Source organism: Osmerus mordax, chromosome 9, assembly GCF_038355195.1.
Source record: "Osmerus mordax isolate fOsmMor3 chromosome 9, fOsmMor3.pri, whole genome shotgun sequence".
Lineage (NCBI taxonomy): Eukaryota > Metazoa > Chordata > Actinopteri > Osmeriformes > Osmeridae > Osmerus > Osmerus mordax.
Window position 1 is genome coordinate 10,807,553 of NC_090058.1, and position 21,266 is coordinate 10,828,818.

Genomic DNA, 21,266 nt, shown 5'->3' on the forward strand with positions numbered 1-21,266 from the left:
GAAATAAATGACATGCAATGAGTTTATTTACTCTGCTTTAAAAAGATAGGTTGGGACATTAAATCATGAATTCAGCATGTATCATCATGTAGTGTAGTCGTATTTGTTTTTCACAATGTATGCTTCAAGTTTTGGCTACCCACAATGTTTTGGGGCTATCTCGTTGTTTATGATCATTGACCTATGTACTTTTGTAAAGCTCTCTCTTGGAAGTCGCTTTGGATAAAAGCGTCTGCTAAATGAATAAATGTAAATGTTATTTTTTGTATTTATTTTTATGAAGCACTCTTGACTTGAACACCTTTTCCTGATAGGTGACTTATCTGAAAGAGAAAACAGCAGTGTCACCTAAATAAATACATTACATTAAGAGTTTCAGAAGAGATACTTTTTCATAATTTCTCACATTTTCCATGTAATCTAATCCACACGAACAGCGTCCCCTATTGACGTCATTTTGGGTTGCAAGCAAGCAGATGGGTTGAGAGTTGAGAGTTGAAGTTGTCAGGTTACCCGAATCGGTGATGTTAACAGAGTTCATTGCTCCCAGCGTGCATCTAAAACATGAAGGTGTATGGTATCAATCCGTGAATGTAATCATAGTTTATGAGTAAAGTCAGCACTACCAAACGACAAACACAATTGCGAATGCGGCTTCAGATTCCAGTGCAGTGCCTACCAGCGAGCCTGCCAACGCGTTACTTGAACACGTTTAGCCTGCGAGCTCAGTCGTTAGCTAGCAACAGCTAGCAGACGCTAATGTCGCAACCAAGTTGTTGACATTTATATGGCTGGTCGCATCTCCCCGGACTGGTCTTCCGAGGCAACGTTAGCATATTGTAGCCATCTAGCTTTTTCCAATTGACAAGGAAGTAGCACACTTTTGCAGGTGGGTAACATTATTCCGTTTTACTTCTCTAGCCTAACGGTTATCCGACTAAATATGCTTTGATGGTCTGTGACTCTTAAGCTAGCTAGCTACAGTGTAGCTCTTTAGCTAGCTCTGAAGTTGTACGTACCTACCTATCTTCTAGTTATACTAGCTGTCTACGCTAGGTATCCATGACTTGTTTACACTTAGTCAACTACAGACTGTAGTACAGTACAAACTAGTATGACTTTCAATAGCATAACATCACACATTACAAAATTATTCACTTGTGGGACAATACAATTTAGTTATCATTTCACAGTCATCACAAAGACGTGGACTAGTTATTAAACTATTTAAAACGGTCCTAAACAAAAATTCAGTGGACACAGCACAGCTACATTACCGAGGTAAAGTACAGTAAATCCACACAAATTTACGCGTGCTAATGGTCACTGTTGCCAACAATACTAATGCAAAGTTGCAACAATGCTCGCATGAGAGTGATCAAATGACAACTCAATTTAATCTCAAATGTAAGACAGTTAAACATGAGGAGTTAGCCAGCTAGCTAGCCAAACCAGAAAGCTTCACTTGACCAAACTTATCCTTAACCCTCACTTGCTGTCATGATCTCTACGCAGTTAGACGTGAGTATGTAAGGCATGTAGCCAGGTTCATATGATCAGCATATTATACACATGAGCAGGTTAGAGTAAATCACATTGCTAAACATGGAACATTTTATTTTTTATGTATGTTTAACTTTAAACTACTACATGCTTGACAGACCGATTGGCTGTATGGTGCATGCAATTGATTGTGAGATAAATAAGGCTAGTCATTATGACAGTAGCCTTTGACAGGACTGACCTCCACAACCAGAAGACCAGACCAGGCAGGTTAATCTGTGAGGAACCTGACCTTGGATTGACATCCCTTTGCAGCAACACTACCTATGATCAGAGGGTGGAGCATTTAGTTATGGTATAAGTGTTGTAAGAGCTCTGAGACAGTTCAGTATAAATACTGTAGTACCACAGAGTTACATCAGCACTCTTCACTTTGTATCTATATAACTGTGACCATTTTAGTGTATTTGTATTGGTATAATGCTATTTTTTATACTTTTAGCTACTTGCTTTTTTGACAGTTTTGCTGCTGGTGTTTTGTATCATTTTCTTTCTCCCTTTTATACCACTACATAGTTTGCCATGTCACAATAATGTCATTGTCCAGTAGGAACCTGTGTTGTACTGTTCATATAACAATACATCTCTTTGATTTTGACAGAAGACTGACTTCCATGGAAGTTGGACTTTGTAGTCCTGAAGCAAGGCTAAGCAATGACAATCAGAGGAATGTGTGACAATCAAATGAGGCCACTGTGGGTTGCCTTTACTTTGTTTTTCCGCGATGCGCAGGCTTCAGTGGGTCGTCTTTGTCACTATTGTTTCTGAGTAACTGTCACTTTGTTATTCACAGAGATTACCCAGACCTCATTAATAAGACAGACGTCCTCTTTGTGTTCTGATGGTGGCAGTGCCACCAACACAAATCCTCACAGTGGGGATGTCCATTAGCAAAATGAGCAGGCAAAGAGGGCTGGCCTATCTCTGTCATATTCATAAAACACCCACATTTAATTGGGTTTTTGGAAAGCTTTGGACATGTCATTCACAATGGGCATATTTTGCTGTATCTAGGCCACTCTGCTACCACACACATAGGCACATACTCTAATATAGAAGCGCACACACAGACACCTTGTGTATAATGCATTTGTATGTGAGTAAAAGGAAGTGATTTGTGTTGGGGTGCGGGTTCACAGTCCTGGCTGGCTGTCCGGCTCAGGGGCCCTGCAGTGTGGTTGGGTCAGTGAGACAGACCTGGTGACCTGACGTCCTCGCTGCAGAGTCAGTCAGTGTCCTAAACACACAGAGGGACATCTGTTCAGTCTCTGTAGTGACAAATATGAACCCTTGCTTTGCAATCTGTCACAATCTGATAGTCAAATGTAAGATATGCAAACTGTATCTTTTTCACATCTAGGCGGGTGTTTGCCAGCCTTTTTTGGTGTGTGTGCGTTTCACTCAAGCATAGTGTGTGTATGCTCTCGTGCATACCGTCCTCGGTGTATTCATTTGTCCTCCTCACTTTTAATCTGGGTGACCTTTATCAGAGCTCCAATGGAAAAAAGTCATTAAAGACTTGTTGTTTTTCCACTGCCCCCTTAAACTGCCGTGCTCATCATCCCAGAGAGCAATTACCCTGGAGCCCAGCAGCTGGAGACGGAACCCAGGGGTTGAAGTCCGCTCTGGTTTTCCACAGCAGAGCCAGACAGATTACTCAGCTATCAAAGAACCACACGTTAAACAGGTATAGATGCAGCCGAACGGTGTGTGTATGCGTGCGTGTGCACACACACACACACACCGCACTGATATTAAAGAAGCTTGCATTTGGCCAGGGATCCTTGGATGTCACTGAGGAGGATACTTGAATCTTCCAGAAGAGTCTACATGTCGCAGCTCAGACACCATGATTCGGAGAAAGGACACATATAGCCCCTTGTATAAAGCCAAGATGTGGTTAACCTCTCATCATGGTAACGATGTCTGTCTGTTCTTGACTAAGAGGAAAGAATGCAGGTAGACTGCCAAAGAATACAGGGTCAGACCAAGAGCACATCAATTCATTGCGGTTGGCTAACATTTTTGGGCAGTGCTCGAATAGGCATTGCTATGGTGACCCGACAAATGTTTAATCAAACCTCACTCTGCAGAGTCGATGACATTGTCTTTGCATCTGACCCAGAGTATGGAAATGTGGTTCTCCTGTGGAAGGCTGGTGAGATGTCGTAGGTGGAAGGAGCACAAGTTTCTGGCATTATTACAGTTTTGGGTCGGTAGTTCCAGTCACTTTTCACCTCATTCTCAGGGGACCTAAAATGTGTATCCTCTTCAATGCATAACTGAAATGCATGTTCCAGCAGACACCGAAGGGTGCGTTTGTGTGTGTGTGGTTTGTGTGCGCGTGTACGTTGTGGGAGAAAGCTGTAACAGGAGGTCATAATTGTGTGACAGTTGTGCTGAACCAGCTTGTTCCTCTCTCACGCTTCATATTTTCCGTTGTTTAAAACCCTTAAACCCTATGTCCTCACTCTACTGGGAGTGTGACACACACATACACACACCTGGGTTGTTAAGTGCTCCTTCAGACGCTCTGCTTGCGGAATTGAGACCTGCTGTGTCATGATGCTGCTGTTGCCTGAGGTGGCGTGAGGTGAAGGCTTGTGCAATCACAGAGCCAGGGTAATTGAAGCAGGGTAGCATGAACCAAAGTTCAACCCAGGGAATGAAACACCTGCCGGGTGGTGGTCGCTTCCTCCCTGCTTCATCAGCCAGTCTGACTGACTGACTGACTGCCTGAATCCCTGCAACACCTTGCAGTTTTTAACACTGGTTACCATGGCAGTCAGAAGACATAGGCTAAGATGGGCTAACCTAACCTAGGTTGCCCCATTAACAAGCGTCATGATGATTCTGGTCCTTTCCAGTCAGATAACTTGTTTTTACCAATACATACCTGACACTGTAACCGACTTGGACGGTCGTTTGGCCTTGGACGTAGGCTACAAATGAGAGCGTATTACTGAACAGGGCTAGACCACAGCTAAGAAGCTCCTCACAGTGAGCACATGTTGTTTTGCAGCCAAAGGTCTCATAACTCTGTTAAGAAATTGGCTTCCTCAGGAGACTTGTTTTTTATGTCTGGTATGTCTTGTTGTCACGCTACTGATAAAACGAAAGAGCTCTTGATGCAGACGAGGCTTTGAATAACTCGGACACAGCGTTAACTGAGCATGAATTGAAGCCTGACGTCAACCGAACATGGAACACATGAGGACGAAAGTGCAATGTTTCAAGTGATACCCGGTTCAAGGGTATGAAATGTGAGACACCCGTTTTCTTTTTTTAATCGTGGATTTGGTGACTGTGCAGTGCACACCTTCTGGGAACATTCAGTATTTACATTCCTTCAGCAGGAATGTGGCCGTGGTGTTTTTCCACTGTTTGTGGGGGAAATGTTTTAAGAGGCTCGGCAGACGCAGAGGGGTTCAGTATGGATGAGCACGCTAATAAAATCGATCATTCCATTTGTCTTGCGTCGACTGGGCAGCCCCATCCAATTCCTGAGCCCAGTCTCACTGCCGGCCTCCTGGATCCTCAAAGGAAAAATCCACTAAGCGTACTGTACACACTCATCTTCATGGTTAACAACATCCCCCCCCACTTAGGCTACTTTTCAGTCCTTAGGGATGACTCAGTACCACAGAATTGAATTGACGGTGTCTCTGTCTGTCTTTCCTTTCCCTACTCTCTCTCCCCCCTCTCTCTCCATCTGTATCTTTCTCTCCACCCCCTCTCTCACTCCCACCTTTCCCTGTCTCTCTCTCTCCCAGGTATGGATGTGTCATTGCGGGGTCTGTACTTCATGTTGACCCTGTTCCTGGGCATCTTGTTCGGCAGTATCTTCATGCTGGGCCCGGTTCTGCCTCTCATGCTGCTGTCTCCCGCCTGGTACCGCTGGATCAGCAACCGCCTTATAGCCACCTGGCTCACCCTGCCTGTGGTGAGCCCCCCGCACGGCCCCCCTGTGGTGCCCTCTGAGCCCATCATCTGGCAGCCTGGCCCTCGGGGCCGACCTCACGCTGTGCTGTGACCTCTTACTCCTGCTGCCTCGTACCTGGCTGTACCTCAGTGTCCGTGTTGGAACAGCTCGTCTCATGGGCGGCCGTGTTACATTGCCTTCGTGTGCAGGGAAAGAAAAACACTTCTCACTTTCTGATTTTTTTTTTCTCTTTCAAACCTTATCATTTTTCTGGCTCACTCTACTCCCCCCCCTCTCTGTCTCTCACCCCCCCTTCCTCTCTTTCACTATCTTCCCTTCTCTGCCTCTCCCTTCTCTCTCTCTCCCTCCCTCTCCCACCTCCCTCTCCCACCTCCCTCTCCCACCTCCCTCTCCCCCACCTCCCTCCCTCTGTCCCAGGCCCTGTTGGAGCTGGTATTTGGGGTGAAGGTGGTGATTACGGGGGATGGCTTCATCCCGGGGGAACGCAGCGTGATCATCATGAACCACCGCACGCGTCTGGACTGGATGTTCCTCTGGTGCTACCTGCTCAGGTACAGCTACCTGCGCCTGGAGAAGATCTGCCTCAAGGCTGCCCTCAAAGCAGTGCCTGCCTTCGGTGGGTATGAGTAGCTTGGAAAACGCGCACAGCACACATACACCTCACAGGGGACTTCAAAGTGCTTATTTGTCAGCGTAGTATAAAGCAGAATACTCTTTCGTTTGGGGTTGCAGATAAAATGCTGCCGTGACTGAAGTGTGTGTGTGTGTTAAGGCTGGGCCCTGCAGGTGGCCTGCTACATCTTTGTCCAGCGCCGGTGGGAAGATGACAGAGAACACATAGAGAACATGTTGGAGTACTTCTGCGACATTGGAGAACCCCTGCAGCTTCTGCTGTTCCCCGAGGGAACCGACCTGACTGGTGAGAACCCGCGGAACACACGTGCCCACCCCACACAGACACCTTAATCGATAGACCCTCCCCACCTGAGATGTATAGGCCATGTGTTTTTGGACACAGATTCAGTTTAATCCCTAGTCTAAAATGATTCAATTAGGTGATTCACTTGGACCAATTTATTCTTGGTCCAAGACTAGGTCTGATCTGTGTCTGAGAAACTGTACTGTAATGTTTTGTTATTGACCGTATTTATACTTGTAGGTCAGGTGAGGAGACATCATTTCCTGTTTGTCTGTCAGTCTAATAGCCTCTAATCTGTTTTTCTACCAAAACAGTCACACAGAGAAGGCCTGTCCAGCCCTGTTCCCAGAGTAGATTTTCTCTCTAGACGAGGCTAACCTGATTCAGCATGGTGACCAAATCTTTATTTTAATAAAATGCAGCTAGATAAGGGTTGGAGCTAGACTACAATACACTGGCTCCTGGGAAGCAGGGCAGGGCAGCGTCCCAACATAGAGACTGAGACCATTAACGCCTAAAGCACCTTAGACGCCAAACTAAGCCAAAGTCCCTGTCCAGCCTTAAGACAGGATGAGCTAACTCATTTTGTTGTCAGCCTGACGTCACTGGGCTACCAGACCTCAGGTGAAGTTATATTTACATTTACATTTATTCATTTAGCAGACGCTTTTATCCAAAGCGACTTCCAAGAGAGAGCTTTACAAAGTGCATAGGTCACTGATCATAACAACAAGATAGCCAAAAAACATCGCGAGTAGCCAAAACATGAAGCACACATTGTGAACAACCAAAGTAAGTGCCAAAGGGAAGAACCATAAGAGCATGTAGTTAAACAAGTTACAATTAAACAACATGAACCGCTATAAGTGCAAGTGTACCTGTGGAAAAAAGCAAGCAACAGTAATAAAAACAATATATCACAGCGAGAAAAAAAAACAGTTACCACTAACCACAAGAGCAACAAGTCTCTAAGCAAGAGTCATTGTGATCCTTGAGGAAACTAACATCGGGTCAAGCGAACCATTCCTAAGTACCGTTGTACTCCCGGAACAAGTGCGTCTTGAGCCTTTTCTTGAAGGTGGAGAGACAGTCAGTATCTCTGATGGAGGTGGGGAGTTGATTCCACCACTGGGGGGCCAGACAGGAGAAGAGCTTGTGTTGGGACCGGGCGGTCTTGAGCGGTGGGACCACCAGGCGGTTGTCTGAAGAAGACCGTAGGTGACGGGTGGGGTTGTAAGGCTGCAGGAGAGACTTGATGTAGACGGGTGCAGTCCCGTTCACTGCTCGGAAGGTCAATACCAGGGTCTTGAATCTGATACGGGCCATGATAGGTAGCCAGTGGAGAGAGATGAGGAGCGGGGTAACATGGGAGCGTCTGGGTAGATTGTAGACCAGGCGGGCTTGGTTTGAAAGATAGTTTGAAAGATAGCTAGCTTAGCTGTCCTACATCCATACATCTCTGTTCTCGTAGCTCCAAACTGGGCAGAGCCCTAAGCCTTTTCAACTACCGTTTTGTATGTTTGCTTGGGAGGAATGTTCTGTCGTTTGTGTGTCTCTTTCCGAGGATTTTGCGCCTTCCCCTTAAACCAGGGCTTACGTTTACTAGCAAATCCATGGTCAGAAATTACATCTCATAGCTGTACTGTTCTCTATTTCATCTTGAAGATGACCCCCCGTCACGACACACAAACACAACACACACCTGTAGGATTTAGATGAGGGTGCAGTTAAGCCCCCCTGAGGATTTCCGTGGTCCCTGCAGGATCAAAGAAGGCTTGAAATGAAATTAACAGGCCATATGGGACAGGTCCTAGCTTTGTCCCCTGAAGGAGGGGATTTCTTGGGATGGCCAGGTGTAGGGCTCCCCCCTAGACGACCACCCCCTCCACCCTCCCAGGGTCCCACCACAGTGTCCTGCATGCCTGCCTGTCCCCACTTACATCATACAATAACTGAGTTAAACACACATCATTCCAGGTAAATCCGCTAAGAAAGAGGGCTTTGGTCTCATTTGGACCAAACTAGATGCACTCTCTCTCTCCCCCCCCCCCACGCACCCTTGTAAACCTCTGGAGCTCCTCCTCCCTGCCTGACCCTTAACCCCCCCATCTGTGCTCCTCGCTCCTGTAGAAAACACCAGAGCAAGGAGTGATGACTTTGCAGAGAAGAACGGCCTTCCCAAGTTCGAGTACGTCCTTCACCCCAGGACCAGGGGATTCACCTTCATCGTGGACACACTGAACAAAGGTCAGTCCAATGACAAAAAAAAACAATTAAAGGGGGGGTGGGGAATTAGGGCTGCAACTAACGATTATTTTAATAATCAATTAATCTATTGATTCTTTTTTCGATTAATCAATGAATCGGATAAAAAAACAAAAACAAAAAAGCATTAATTTCCAACCCTTTATTCAAAAACAGAACTGACAGTGCAAATTCACAGCGCAAAAAAATCTTCAGAATGTGCACAAACAGGCACACAATTTTGAAAAAGTTATTAATATTAGTGTGTATGTAATGCTATTTTCCAAGATGAGCAATTAATTTGAGTTTTGTTTAAACTTTATTGAAAATTGAAAGGTTGTGGAAGTAACCAAGACTTTATTAGAATAATCTGGTGTATATTTAAGATTTTTGGACACAATTTTGAAAAAAGTTAAGATTTGCGAGGATTAAGATATTTTCAAAGATTTGTGATTTTCTATCATTTTATTTGAAACTCAATTGAAAAAGTAAAGGCTATGGAAGTATACCAGACATTGTTAAGATACTCTGGTGTCTGTTTGAGGTTTTATATTACAAAAAATATTATAAAAGTCTACATTTTTCAAAATGGTATGGGTTGTTTTCACCCGGTCCCTAACGTGATGCTGCAAAGTAGCGTCTTCCGAATGTGAGACGAATGTCGAATATGAAACTAACTTCACCTCGGTCAATTAACACACTGTTTCGATGTATTTAGTGTGAAATGCTCCCACACCTTGGATGACTTGGGTCGTACTGATTTTTCTGCCTCCGCCATGTGTTTCAGAACAACGTTACTCAACAACGTCTCTCCGATGGCCTTTCCTCTACCTCCGCGCTCAACTTAACTTTTTTTTTTTAAATACTCAAACATCTCCGCGACATATTGAGTGGCGTAATAATCGCGCAACACAACAAATTGATAATGAAATTCGTTGCCAATGCAAGATTGGGAGTCAGTTAGAAGAGCGGTGAGGGAGTCGGGCTAGTAATCCGAAGGTTGCCAGTTCGATTCCCGGTCATGAAACTGACGTTGTGTCCTTGGGCAAGGCACTTCACCCTACTTGCCTCGGGGGAATGTCCCTGTACTTACTGTAAGTCGCTCTGGATAAGAGCGTCTGCTAAATGACTAAATGTAATGTAAATGTAATGCTTTTAACCCTTGTGCTGCCTTCGGGTCACATGACCCGAAGGCAGCACAATCGTTGTGTTTACCCAATTTTACCCAATACAAAACCAAATTTGTTTAATTTTCTTTTAACCTTCGTGATGTGGGGGGTCTGCGACAGCCCGATGGTTAAAAGAAAATGCTTCACTTTGTTTTTGTATGCAGTAAAGTTGTCGCAATACGACGGTGGGTCACAATGACTGATGGGTCAGAATGACCCGAAGATAACACAAGGGTTAATAATCGATTTTAATCGATTCGTTGTTGCAGCCCTAGGGGAAATATAAAAAAAAATCTGTGAAAGGTTGTAATGCAGTTGTCCCATATACTATATGGCATATAGTATATCATAATACTGTTCCGTGTGTGATTGTCATCACCATTTAACCCCTATGAAAACAACGCTAGGTACAACATAACAGCCCATGATGTGAACTCCCAGCTAAATGTACCTGTTAAACACAGTTGATACAACAACACTGTAAAGCCTGCCAGAGTTAGATCTCCTGACAGCTGCGCTTTCAACCCCTGCTGCCACCCCTGCTGCCACCCCCTTGTTCGGCTCCTCTGTCCCCAGTGTCAGACTGGTGCCTCATCGACAATGCGGCACCTATTACACCACCACTACCACTGCTGGATCACATTTCCCTGTTAGCTCATCCTGGCTATCTTCCAGCATGCCTTAAATACAGCTCCTCCTGCCGTCATGTCTTTACCCAAAAAGACATGACGGGGGTGGCAGGTGTCAGATATTAAACTCTAAGCCTATTTTGCTGTGATATGGGAGAGACTGAGACTAATGTAGGCTAAGGTTTACAGTACAGTAGCATAACAAGGGCGTGATGGAGTCAACAGCAGAGATTGGTCAAGTCATTTCGACACTGTCTTTCTCTGATACGAGCGACCTTGTGCAATGGTAGCGTGTTCTGTCAAGAGCCCATTGCAAGGCATCCATCCAGGGCCAATATCAATCTATATGGAAGGAAAGTCTCTTTAAATTCTTTAGGCTAATTATTTTATGAACTGTAATATTGATGATGATTGGTCATTCTCTCCCCTCATGTTCCTCCTGCACAGGAAAGAACCTGGACGCGATCCACGACATCACGATCGCCTTCCCCCAGAACATCGCCCAGACAGAGCGCCAACTCATCCTGGGCCTGTTCCCCCGCGAAATCCACTTCCACGTGCGCCGCTACCCGGCCTCCTCCCTGCCCACCTCCCCCTCCGAGCTGAACACCTGGTGCCAGGAGCGCTGGGCGGAGAAGGAGGTCCGCCTCAGGCACTTCTACGCCGGCCAGCCCCGGGCCTTCCACAGGGAGGGGCCGACCCGCGTGCCCCCCTGCAAGACGGAGCTGCGCGTGTCCCTGATCAAGGCGGTGTCGCTGCTCTACTGGAGCTGCTTCATCCCCCTGTGCATGGCCGGGCTGTGGCTGTGGCCCATGCTGCGGGTCTACTTCCTGCTGATGGTGGCGGTGTACATGGGCCAGCTGAGGCTGGGGGGAGGGCTGGAGCTGCTGGAGCTGGCCTGCCACCGCTACTGGACGTCCGTGGCCAGGGACAGGAAGAAGAAGGACCTGCTGGAGGGGAAGAAGGAGGGATGATGAGAAGGGGTGGGTGGGTGGGAGGGAGGGGGCGCTGGACAGAGGGCATAGGGGGGGAGCTTCTCTGGGTCCAGGGATGGGCCCTGAGGTGCAGCTGGGTGCTACTCGCACAAACCTCCATGTCCACTGCCGCTCTCGGGGCAGACGGGTAGGCGACCCGCCTGCATGGCTTTAGTTTCACCTCCTCAAGTTTTATGTTCAGCCATAGCAATGTGTTTTTTTAAATGGGGTTTTAAAGTTGGTTCCCATTTTTTTTATGCTTACTTTGTTATTCTTCCATTGTTTTGTTATTTATTGGGATTATTATTATGGAGCAGAGCCATAGTGCTTGGCACTCATACAAAACCTGTCTGTATACTGTGACGATTCTAGCCAATATCCTTTCCAATACTGTGCTGTGTATAGCTGATCTAGATTCCTTGTAAGTGTAGCCAAATGAGTCACTGTTTTCACAAGCATTGTTTAGCCAACTAAATGAAATGATAAGAACTGAAATACTAGAAGTCTAAGTGACAAGTCAGTCATACACATCAAGTGTAGCATTGTTTACCTGTGCTGGATCAGAATAGTCTAGTCTGTCATACTGTAAGGCTGTCTTTGTACAATTTTGCTTTAAGCCTCTATACAGGTTTTTATGTTGTGTTTTATGTTTGGCTCTCAAAATAGGAACATGAAGTTTTCGGCAATACTTTACTTGGCGGTCTTTATAAGCATTCATAACCCTTTTATGTGTGTGGCACACTTGCTTATGTTCACGTCATATACATTCAACAACAATTTTAAATATGTCATGATATTATACAAATTTTACCCTGAAAATCTAAAAACATGACAATCTCAAATGCTCATGTTTCTTTTCACTTACCAACAATCACATGCTTATACAATCAGGGAACCCAACCACTACATTCACACAAAAATATCAAACCTTACATATGTAGGATTATTAACTTTGGTCTGGAGCTTTAAACATAAGATCTACCAATCACTTTCCTGCCCCTTTCTAATATATATAAAATCACACGTTATACATCAACAATCATAGAGGTTCCATAAATGTTTCCATAAAGGTGTCTTGGGTTTTTATGAAGACCTATGTCAAGTACAGTGTTGCCAGGTTTTTTTATGCATTAAAAAACAGCTTTTGCACAGGCGAGCCAAAGTCGAGAAGCGGTTTGCGAGGTAAAGAGAAACCGTTGTAGAATGTAGACTGGACTGCCTTTGTCAGGACAGGGTAGCTCCTCTTCGTGGTGCCAAGGTGCCTGTGTAGGTGACCTCACACACAGTGTGATTCACGCCAAAATGAACGATGGTCGTCATCAAATAGGAAACTAGGGAAGCAGATTTTTGTTGTTGCTCTTTCTAGGAACTGGGGGGAGACTGTGATTGGCTGGCTGGGGGTTTCGGGGGTGGAAACATGCGTGCAACGTAACCCCACTACCTCCCGGGTGTCACGAAGGAGGACCAGACTTGGAGTGGAAAACTTGCCTCGGACACCCTAATCCAAAAATGCCCCCGCCAATTGATGCCCACCTCCCTCCCTCTCCCCATCCACTCTTTCTTTTTACCTCTCTCCAGGGACCTGGCGTGGGTGGAGCCTGCGCTAAACTCAATTAGGGAACGACAGCTGAGAAAGCTGCACCGATTGTGCCAAAAAAAAAAAAAAAAAAAAGGAAATATGGAAGCGAAATGGAAACAGGAGATTGGGCCGCACTTGATCTTCTTCTAACCCCCCCCCCCCCCCCCCCCCCGGCCATCTTTCTCCACCAACCCAGCAACCATGCCATATAGAGGCTGGTTGGTTAGGGTTAGGTTCGTCTCTTGCAGTCCCCTCCAATGTAGATGCCACAAGTGATTGTGTCCACCAGGCCTCCTCCATGCTACAGGTCAAAGGGTCCTTTTTATAAAGAAGTCTTATATAGTCTTGTATATGTGCTGTTCCGGCTGTTAACGCTCACCCATGAGTGATGCGGCTGAGGCTGTTTTGGTTTTTATTCCCCAGTTCTAGTTGTGTTCCCACGAGGCCCCTGCTGTGTGAGTAGAGAGGCTGGTTCTAGACACTGTGATGGACGGACAGAATTATTTTCGCTCATCAGCATGTTTGACCTATTTACCTATGATCCATTTCTATCTGTTCAACAAGCTCTGAAGAAGCTTTCCCTCTCCCCAAAACCTCCCCCCAAATGATTTTCCCTTCTTTCTACTTCTCTTTCTCCCCCCTCTCATCTCTGTTTCTCCTCCACGCCTCTTCCTCTCTTTCTCCTGTATTTTTGCTCATAATACAATCAACCGCTGATGCTGGACTTAACAATCACCGTCCTCAGGTATATCTTAACGGGCCACTGTTATCCGTCACGCTGTATAATAAATAGGAATAAATCCATTCACTGTTTCAACCCATTTTGTCGTAGCCCTGTAATTTGTTCTGCGTGTGCTTGTGCGTGTGTTATCTTCGGGTCAGAATGACCCATCAGTCATTGTGACCCACCGTTGTATTGCGACAACTTTACCGCATACAAAAACAAAGTGAAGAGTTTTCTTTTAGCCGTTGGGCTGTCTCAGACCCCCCACATAGCAAAGGTTAAAAGAAAATAATTTGTATTTGTTTTTGTATTGGGTAAAATTGGGTAAACACAACGATGGTTTGTTATGAACCTTTGGGTCATAACGACCCGAAGGCAGCACATGGGTTAAGGTATCTGCTTTTGGTACAATCAGAGATTCTATTCATACAGGATATACCCCCAGATCTACTCTGTGGCCTATTACGTTAATGACACCAAACTGTCACTGATAAAATGAACTTCAGAAGGCATTAGCAGAAATGAAAGCGAATTATGGTCACAGAGTCATGTCACTTTGAACATAATCAGCTGTTTTTATGAGCACTACCATGACAGGCAGAAAGAGGCACTTCTGCAGCGTTCATGGTGAACCCTATTGCATTGAATAAGTCAACAAGCGCTCATATTACACAACACCACTCTCTCTTTCTCTGTCTCACACACACAAGACTACCGCATACATGCAGAGGGCAAGAGATTTGAAGGTGAAGTGGGGTTGCCTTGGCAACTAATGTTGACTCCCTCGTCTCCTAGCAACATGATGGGGAGTGATGTCAATGGAACTATTACTATTTTCTGTCCTGCTGCTGATGGAACGAGGCCTCTGTCTTCTTTGACTCTTTGTATCCTTCCCTTTCCCTCTGCCTCTCTCCCTTCCTTTCTCTGTTTCCTGCTCTATCGTTCATTTTGTCAGTCTCTCCTCTTCTCCCCCCCCCCCCCCCCTCTCCACTATCTGGTCTTATTATACATTGCAAAGTAATCCTGGGGGGAAGTGGTGGGGGGCTCACGCTGGCTGACAGTTGGTAATAGATGAGTGACAATACGGGTGTAAGACTCCCGATTGATGCAAGCCTTTTAAAAATAGGCACCCAGAAAATATGAATCACTGGCCGATTATGGATACAATTTTGTTGCCATTGTTCTTTTTTATCCCCCCCACCCCCACACCTCCAACTCTCTCCTCTTTCTGAGTTATACACATCCCCTGTGCTTCTATAGAAGTCTACCTATGACTAGTTTTTAGTGGGTGGAGGCACGATGCATAAACACATGCCGTCATCCAGTGAGCCAACATGGTGGGCTCACTGCTTGTAGTGACACATCTCCTCCTCACTCGTCCTCTCCCCCCTCTCCTTAAAAGGGTCCTCACGCCCAAAACAAAAACCTGGACACCCAGTGTCCCATTCCCATGATGACAAAGCGTTTCCAACAGCATCACAGAGACAATGCGATGAATTATCGAAAACACTGTCTTTGGAAAGAACTTGGATGCCATCACTAAACTCCCCACCTTTGAGACTTGACTCATGGCATGGCTTGGCCCATGGCATGTAGAACATTAGGATGAGCAGGGAAGGGGTGATTACCTAGCTATCTAGGTGACCTCATGTGTGTTGGCTGCTTATAGATGGATTGGCTTAGAGCTGTAGTGAGCCAAGGACAACACAGGTTGTGTTCATTCATCACACCTGCCAGTGGGTGTGCCTGACAACTGAGTTGGTGGGATGTACTGTAGCTGTGTCTAACTGTGGATCCCTTCTCCCCTCTTTGTCCTGGATGGTATCCTCCTATTTGGGGTACATTCTCTGGGACGCCTAATGGGAATATCCAGTATGCATTCACACCACAGTATCCTGCCAGCATAGTGTTGTCAAGCATGTGTTAAGGAACGATTCTCCACGAGTGAAGGACTAGCGACCATGTTGAACCGAACACACGCACACAAACCAGACACCTGCCAAGAGAGCACCCAACAAGATCAGGTCTAAAAATAACACCAAGGACTCAGTCATATCTATAGCTGGATTAAGACTTCTTCGTCACTGCCTGTCCATAAGCCTATTTTACACACCACCAAAGCCAACTATAATTTGTATCCAGTGTTGAATGAGTCTCAGAGTAGGTTAGCTAAGTCTGTCTTGACGCAGCTCTCCATCCAGATCCTGTTGCATGTGACTTCAGTAAATGCCTTCTCTAGTTCTCCCACTTGTGTACACATGTCTATATTCAGGAGTACACAATGACTGTCGGAAGGATTCAAGGTGTTATTGACAATGTTATTGGCCTGCCTTACACCTTTCAAGATAGCCAGGGCATGTTCACTTAATTAAAGGTCACCTAATGTCATTGTTTGATTTCACAAATGTGTCAATGGTAGTAGTAAATGTACTCAAAAGGCCAAATTTCATTACATAACGCTTTTTAAGGGCACACATACTTTTTTAACACAACGTGTTATATGATTACGTAAGACTCAAAAGACCACAGTTTATATAATGCTTTTTTAAAGACTGACCATAGTGGCATAAAACGTTAAATGTGTAACATTGTTTCATGGCTGTTGCTTTTATCTCATGCAGAACATTTAACTTGTGTACTTGGTTGATGAACATAAAAGAGGACTGTCCACAATGGACAGTCCTCCTCATGTTCTTTAAAAGCGCATACTTGTATTCAGTGTTTTGCTGCCCCCTAGTGCTTTCACACTCACACATGAACGTCTGCCTGAAAGGACACACATCGGGACAAACCAAAATTCTGCAATACTTGATACTTTATTCAGAAATCTTTACTAGAGATTAAATCTAGGCAAATGTCAACAGAAAAGAAACAAGCTTGCTTTTTTTTTTTTTTTTACCTCTCATCAAGAAACAGATAACACAAGAGCCAACTCAAACAATTCAAACCATAAAATCTCACTAAAAATAATACAATCGTACATTAAGTATACCGACTAATAATAAAATGATAATAAGAAGAAGCAATAATGTTATAATCTGCCCATGTCCACCATGTGCACGTTGGTCTGGGCAGGGTTGGAGATGGCAGGCTCCAGGTGACTGAGGGAGGTCATGGCTAAGAAAGCCCCCCTCTCTTCCTTGCACAGCTTAGGATTGGGAGCAGCAGTTTGTGTCCAGGTCGCGCCGGCACAGCAGGCCACCAGTCTCTTGGGGCACGTGTTTACCATGCTCCAAGCATTCGTGAGAGAAATCCCTCGCCCACACACTCCTCACACGCTCCGGGAAGGGGGGGGGGGGGGGGGTCTGTCGTTCTGACAAGTCAGAGAGCGACCGGTCGGTCCTGACTGCACGCGCGCAGCATCCATGCTTAGAGAATCAGCTTGATGATATAGGCTAGAAGTTGATACATGCTATCCTTGGAAGATGTTTCCATGTCCAAGATTCACACAGCAAGAATGGAACACAGAGCTTTGTGGCTGCCATTTCAAAAGCATTTCATCACATTGTGCAAGAACAGTATGTCGCCTAAATCAATGCTTGTCCAAATATTGACAGTCAGAGTTGTGCTTACACAACACTGACACAAGGTTTACCACAACACAACACTACATTAAACATAATATCCCATGGTGTTTTTGTGTGTCAGCTAGCAGTGATGTGAACTATCTTATCAGACTATTAAACAAGATTCATGCCAATGTCCTAGTGCATAAACTGCTGGAATCTGTTGACAAAACAATCCTATTTTGTCCCGGTAACTATCTACCGTGACTGCAGCTATACTGGTGACACAACAGCAGGGTAAATGTTTCCTCTTAAGTAGCATGCCTGTGAGTTTGTGTGTGTGTGAGTGAGTGTGACCAAAGTTGTGTGCCATGAAACTTGCGCATTGGTGTTAACAGGTCTGTGTGTGTGCGTGCATGAACTCGATAGAATGGGAAAGGAGGGACCTTGTCAAAGTATTCAGGAAGGAAGTCCTCTGAGGGGTGGGGCAAGGGGGGGCACACAAAGCCCAAAACAGCATCAGGAGATCCAGCCAATCCAAAGGGGGTCAAAAGGTCTGTTTCTGTGATTGGGATTTGGCTCGGAAATGTGGAGGTCAGGGGATAGGGCAGAGGGCCTTCGGGGGGGGGAGGGGGTTGGGGGGGGTGAGGGATGTAGCGAGCAGGTCATCCCAGTGTGGGCTCAGGAGTTGTCTGAGGGGACGTGCTCCTCGAAGCCCTCGCTCTCTCTCACCAGCGCCCTCTCCAGGATGACGCGACCCTCCTTGTAGCGCTGGCTGTCCTCCGTGGCAAACTCGTAGATCCAGCCCAGCTTGCTGTTGCAGTTCTTGCAGCTGACATCTCGCACCATGTGCCTGCCTGTCAGCATCACTCTGTCCTGCACCTCGCTGTACTGCAGGTTCACCACCTGAGGGGTGTTGGACACACACAGTTTTGACTAGTTGGTATTTGGCATAACATGGGCAATGTTGTACCATTTCAACATTGCAATTGATTAACAAAGCGGGCGGTTTTGGAAGTTTGGCACCGACAGGCAGACGTTACAATGTGGATGTTGTGGGGCTACCTTGTTGAAGAGGAAGGCTCGGCCTGTCGCGCCAGTGAAGCGGGTAGAGATGAGCTCAGAGCGATTGGTCAGGATGGTGTCACAGTTGGCACAGGAGAAGAGGCGCGTGCCCCCGATGTGGTCCAGGAAGATGCGCCCCATGTTGCTTCTGGAACTTACCCGCTGAAGCACATAGCCGGGTTTGTGAGATAAAAGGGATAACTAACAGTTAATGGGAGAGTACACTGAACCTACGACAACTACTGTCCCTACGCTGACATTAAAATGTATTGAAAGAAAGAAGAAAGAAAGATATACACTATATTTTCACTATACTAGAACTGTCATCTGGACTAGCATGAAATGCCATGATGGCAGAATGGCTAATCAGCTAGCAAGCTAGCTAGGTGAGACATAAACATATCTCGTGACAGTATCTTTCGCGTCTATTTTTCGACTGTTGTAGCTTGTATAACAACACAAGGTGTACCCCTCTCAAAGTTCTCAATGTTTATGTTAAATTGTTATCTCTTCAAATTTACCTTTTAGGCAGTTGTACGGTTGTCGTCGTCGTTGCTTTGTTGTCCTTTCTCAGCTGTTCCTGCGCTCCTCTCGGTCTGTGTGTGTCAACATCCGGTTTGACTTCGTTCACTACTACCATCTCCACCCACAAGGTGTCAGGAATGCAGCATAAATCATTGGCTTTATGGAGGTAAGAGCCGAATTATCTCGATGCGTTTGCACTAGGCCTATCCTATTGCCATTGTTCATTACAGGTTAGTAGCAGTTCCATAAGTAGTTCAAAGTACATGATGGAGTCAAGTATCCATGTGTTCAGTGCAGTAGTGATTAAGGAACCTTGACCTCTGGGCAAAGCCCTGTTTTCATATGGGTTAAAAGCCTTTCCATATTCAGCAATGTGGATGTTTTGCAAATTAAATAGTCTCATGGAATTCTGTATTGAAAACAAAACGTTGCAGAAGTGTTTGTTTCTATACTTCATTATTGATGTCAACCTCAATATCAGTGTTCAATATCAAGAGCTAGTATGCTCCAGCTAATTCTGTATAGGCTTTATACAGGACCTTCTCAATCTGGCCCATCAGGAAAGAGTTTTATTAATAGCACATTTGTTTAGCAAGTATTGTTGATGTAAAACATATTGAACCGAACAAATTGGACCTGTGAACACTCATGCGTTGCCTTGAGATGAAAACACAAACACAATACCATTGATGCAATTGATAAATATGTTGTGTTGGGCTGGACATCCTCCCCATAAACTCCCTTTCCCCATCTATCTTATCTCATATCTTCAGTATGTCTGTAGATGTTGCACTGTCTCCTTAAGAAACCTGCACGTCGCCATCACACACCTCTGAGATTTACTTTATATGACCCATTAAATCATTTACATCACCCACTGTTTTAAAAGCAAAAGATGCATTTCTCTAAATCCTACTGTGTTCCTTGACCCTATGTCATATCAAGGCTCACATATCTTTGATTTGAACTGATATGGACTGCATCAGATGGCATAATCAACAAATCTACAGTCATATCTCATAATCTCTAAATCTAATCGTAAGTCCATCTCTGCACATGTCACAGAACCATACCAGTTGTCAATGAGTTTATGAGGCTCAAGTCACACACCAAATTAGTATGACACACCCATTCAGTTTTATGTTCACCATAAACCCCCTTAAACTGATTTCTATCACAGATTTTTATCACTGTGTAAGGACACTCTTATGACATCTCTAGACTAACTGATTTGGAACATTCCAAATACCATTTTGATAGGAAACTTTAGGACCATGACTTAACAGTTGTATCTTAAGGCATGTAGAAGCATGGCTATCTTGTTTGTAGTTTTCCTTCATGGTGGGAGGGTTGGAGGAGGGTTGGTCATGTGTGCCCACGGCTACGCCAACAACTACTTCACATTTTGTCTTTCAAATCCTGCATGAACCCCCCCCCCACACACACACACACACTCAAACGTGCCTAATTACCAAGAAACTCATCACCCCATTCAGTATTGTTTATGTAAAACTGTTGCAAAACCTATGGACACTTATGCAGTCTGAGAGGTGAATTGTACAGGCTAAGACACAAAAGCGGACACACAGGTGGGCAGTGAGTAGGCATGCGGGCAGGCGAGGGGAGGTACATGTGGTAAGAGATACACTGATGTCGTTCATAGATAGACAGATGAGGAGATAAAGGGAGGGTGAGCTGGCAGAGAATAAAACAGTGGAGAGGACAACCTAGGTAACACTGACACTTTCTGATGCAGCAGGAGGCAGGCAGAGTGACAGTGAGTGATTGAGGAACAGAGAGAACTACTTTTCAGTGTAGGAGTCTCTGCCATCATCATGGATAGAGCTGGACTGATTCTTCTGGCTACATTGGCTGTGACCCTTCTGGGTCCTTGTGCTCATATAACAGGTAGGCTGACTGCAAGTCTCCTTCAACAGAGGAATCATACTAATTGCATTATATTGGACATACAAATCCTACGCTGACGGAAATCACTGAAATGTTACATTTATGCCTTTAACAAACTGAACCTTAAACAGAAACTTTCTAAACTGCCTACTTTTATTAAAGTACCGAGTTCAACAGAGTTGCATTTAAGTTTTAAGCATTTAATACAATTCCATTCATTAGGCTAGAAGTGGATGTGAATCTGTGAATTATATTGATATTGGAATTTGTACTCAAGGACATACTGAGTTAACCTACTATGGTTAATTTGTCACTGACACAAGGGTGAAATAATTTACAGTATTTCAAGTTCACGCAATGCCAGTGAAAGTTTTGTCTTTTCCAGTTACATGGTCTTATCCTTGACACCCAGATACACACTGTAGCCTATTGGAAGATATGGTACACAGTGACTACAGCTTTGTTATCGACTATGGCATGACCCAGTATGTCTGTGCTCAATATCCAAAGTCCTGGTA

At 45.1% G+C, this 21,266-nt stretch overlaps 2 protein-coding genes and 1 long non-coding RNA gene across 3 annotated transcripts; 1 reads left to right on the plus strand and 2 right to left on the minus strand.

Annotated features, from left to right (window-relative positions):
- Positions 1 to 152: 152 nt before the first annotated feature.
- On the minus strand, positions 153 to 798 carry LOC136949207 (uncharacterized). The gene is made up of 3 exons (XR_010877411.1): positions 680 to 798; positions 407 to 557; positions 153 to 323 (listed from the first exon to the last, which is right to left on the minus strand). It is a non-coding gene; the product is annotated as an uncharacterized lncRNA (long non-coding RNA).
- Positions 501 to 11,441, plus strand: lclat1 (lysocardiolipin acyltransferase 1). Its single transcript, XM_067243434.1, has 6 exons — positions 501 to 889; positions 5,337 to 5,506; positions 5,924 to 6,122; positions 6,279 to 6,425; positions 8,556 to 8,672; positions 10,915 to 11,441. Exons 2-6 carry the CDS (start codon positions 5,339 to 5,341, stop codon positions 11,439 to 11,441), a joined length of 1,158 nt encoding a protein of 385 aa, XP_067099535.1. The 5' UTR covers positions 501 to 889; positions 5,337 to 5,338.
- A 5,070-nt stretch (positions 11,442 to 16,511) lies between these two features.
- On the minus strand, positions 16,512 to 18,902 carry LOC136949604 (protein yippee-like 5). The gene is made up of 3 exons (XM_067243967.1): positions 18,837 to 18,902; positions 18,316 to 18,477; positions 16,512 to 18,156 (listed from the first exon to the last, which is right to left on the minus strand). Exons 2-3 carry the CDS (start codon positions 18,454 to 18,456, stop codon positions 17,932 to 17,934), a joined length of 366 nt encoding a protein of 121 aa, XP_067100068.1. The 5' UTR covers positions 18,457 to 18,477; positions 18,837 to 18,902; the 3' UTR covers positions 16,512 to 17,931.
- Positions 18,903 to 21,266: the final 2,364 nt, after the last annotated feature.